General features: G+C 35.2%; 1 protein-coding gene across 1 annotated transcript; it reads left to right on the top strand.

The window, feature by feature from the left end:
• The first annotated feature begins 853 nt into the window (after window positions 1-853).
• LOC143626385 (1-aminocyclopropane-1-carboxylate synthase 3-like) lies at window positions 854-2,805 on the top strand. Its single transcript, XM_077096498.1, has 3 exons — window positions 854-1,147; window positions 1,548-1,708; window positions 1,833-2,805. Exons 1-3 carry the CDS (start codon window positions 875-877, stop codon window positions 2,803-2,805), a joined length of 1,407 nt encoding a protein of 468 aa, XP_076952613.1. The 5' UTR covers window positions 854-874.
• Window positions 2,806-3,198: the final 393 nt, after the last annotated feature.

The raw sequence follows: 3,198 nt of genomic DNA, 5'->3' as shown, positions 1-3,198 counted from the left end.
TATGTATAATTAATTACACATTTACACGCACACTTTATATTACAACACATATATAAATAATTATGAATATGCAGTAACGTATACATGTTTACAATTAATAAAGCGTAGTTAATTATGCGCAATCACCCGAATAGTAAATCGTCCGTAGAAAAAGCATTTATTTTATAAATATTTTATAAAATAATTAATAACTAAAGAATAAAATTTAACTATAAAGACTAATTACATTTTTTTTTTCACTTTTCTAGCCATTAACCACAAAAAAATAATATTAAAGATACAAATCTCTTTCTGCACCTAAATTATAAAATAATATTAAAGTCGTAAAACATATTATATATATTTTTTTTGAACGACTAATTTGGATCACTCACGGACTACTGGAGTATCATTGTGCCACTAGTGGTACCACGTGATCATATCCACCACCAAGCCACCAATTCAGGAGGAAACTCAATGTTTGAGAAAAACTCCTTCTTATGAGATTCAAACCCAAAACCTTATGGTCACTAAGCATTGTCTCACCACCATGGATGTCTCACCACCATGGACTAGAAGTCATAAAACATATAATAAAAAGAAACTACAGCAAACTCCTAGTCTTTTAGATTTTTATTCTTGAAGCGTGCAGAATACCTTTTTATCACACTTTTAAAATAAAACTCTTGTCTGGACATGTTTAAACCTTCACCTACAAATCCCAAGTCAATATCTGACGTGTCATTCTTATTACACCTTTCACCATTTCGTCCTCCATATATACACACCTTATTCTCAAACCTTTCATTCAAACCATAACCTTCTTCACTCACCAAACCAAGCACGCAACTCTCTTCTCTTCACACACAAATCCAACACCAGTTAACTATCGACAATGTTGTCCGCAAAAGCCACTTGTAACTCACACGGCCAAGACTCGTCCTACTTTCTCGGATGGGAAGAGTACGAGAATAATCCGTATCACCCGGTTGATAATCCTAATGGTATTATTCAAATGGGTCTTGCGGAGAATCAACTCTCGTTCGATCTACTTGAATCGTGGCTTGGTAACAACCCGAATGCTTCGGGTTTTACGGCTCAAAGTGTTGCCAGCTTTAGAGAACTTGCACTGTTTCAAGATTATCATGGTCTTCCTGCTTTTAAAAACGTGAGCTAGCTACTTTGAATTCTGTTTATTATTTACATTAAAATATATTATCTTTTTTACGTAATCAATACTTTAATTAATAAGCAAGGTAGTGATTACATCGAAACAGAAGGCAAGCAAGCAATAAGCTGCACCGCTGCACTCTTTTGAATTGCAAATCAGAAAAATCGTGCCAACAATTGTGAAAAGTTGGTAGTTGAATGTGTAACGTAATTAAACCAACTAGAGTAATTTTATTACGCTATAATTGTAATGAAATTACGCTGCTAGTAAAATTATAGCGTAAAAAAATACACTAAAATTCGTATTGTGCGTAAAATCTTGTTTATATTAGATCAAGATATTGAATATTAGTTGTTCAAAATTGTTAACTTTTTATATAAATGTTTTGGATTTACAGGCATTAGTTGATTTCATGTCAGAGATTAGAGACAACAAAGTTACTTTCAATCCAAACAACCTTGTACTGACAGCTGGTGCAACCTCGGCCAATGAAACCTTAATGTTTTGTCTTGCTGATCCTGGTGACGCTTTCCTCATTCCGACACCATATTATCCAGGGTGAGTAATAAGTTCATATATATACATATATATTATATACATATTCAACATGATATGCTACTAGCTACCAACTTCATCTATTAATCAAATTCAACAATTAATGTATTCTTGTATATTATTATAGGTTCGACAGAGACCTCAAGTGGCGAACCGGAGCCGAGATAGTACCGATCCGTTGCTCGAGCTCAAACGGTTTCAGAATAACCGAATCAGCTCTCCAAGATGCGTATCAACAAGCTCAAAACAAGAACCTTAAAGTTAAAGGGGTATTAGTGACAAACCCTTCAAACCCTTTGGGTACGTCACTAAGTTTGCATGAGCTTGAGCTTCTTGTTAAATTCATCTCTATAAACAATCTCCATCTCATTAGCGATGAAATATACTCGGGAACCGTGTTTTCAGCCCCGGGTTTTGTGAGTATCATGGAGGTGTTAAAGAACAAGGATCTTATGGACTCGGAAGTCGCTAAACGAGTTCACATTGTTTATAGTCTTTCAAAAGATCTTGGTTTGCCCGGTTTTAGAATTGGGGCGATTTACTCGAACGATGATGCTGTCGTCTCGGCTGCAACGAAGATGTCGAGCTTCGGGTTGATTTCGTCTCAAACTCAATATTTACTATCTCAAATTTTATCTGATAAACAGTTTACGAAACATTATTTAATTGAAAACCGAAGAAGGTTGAAACAACGACATGAAATGATGGAGAAGGCGTTACAAAAGACTGGTATTCGATGCCTGAAAGGGAACTCGGGTTTGTTTAGTTGGGTGGATATGAGATGTTTATTAAGTGCACAAACGTTTGAAGGGGAAATGGAGTTATGGAAAAAGATTGTGTATGAAGTAGGCTTGAACATATCGCCTGGTTCATCTTGTCATTGTAGTGAACCGGGTTGGTTTAGGGTTTGCTTTGCGAATATGTCCAAAGAAACCCTAGTTTTAGCCATGCAACGTCTGAGTACGTTCGCAGAGACGGTTAAGAAAGCCAATCATAACCATCAACGACCGCCCCTCAATTCAAGAAAATCAAAGTCACTGCCCAAATGGGTTTTTTCGCTATCGTTCACCACCGGGAGATCTGGGAAAAACGACGCGTAGTCAGTGACGTGACGACCAAGTTAACGAAATAAAAATTAAGTGTGTGGTTTATTTTTGTACGTAATTGTTTTTTTTTCTCAGTATATATGATGTATTGAGTTCTTCCTTTTTTTAATTTTGCACTTTTTGCCTTGTGGGGGTTTATATATTTCATGCATAGAAGTTAAAGCAGCCGTTCAAGAAAAAATGTTTTATGTTCAGCCATATCATAATTAGAGTGTGTGTCTATCTTATACAAACCAATTTGTGGTTTGGTGTAAAACACATCATTAATTAATGACGTATAAATAAAGATAACATAAAAGTATGTACTTTCTTGAATTAGACCAAGTGTTCTATACATAAAATGCATGGTTTGGTGTAAAACACATCATTAATCAATGACGTATAAAT

The sequence above is a fragment of the Bidens hawaiensis genome, unplaced genomic scaffold, assembly GCF_021521415.1.
Source record: "Bidens hawaiensis isolate Kalapana, Puna unplaced genomic scaffold, B.hawaiensis_p1.1 tig00004357_1, whole genome shotgun sequence".
In the NCBI taxonomy this organism is placed as follows: Eukaryota; Viridiplantae; Streptophyta; class Magnoliopsida; order Asterales; family Asteraceae; genus Bidens; species Bidens hawaiensis.
Note: the sequence above shows the minus strand (reverse complement) of the source record. Positions and strands in the feature narration are given on the sequence as shown.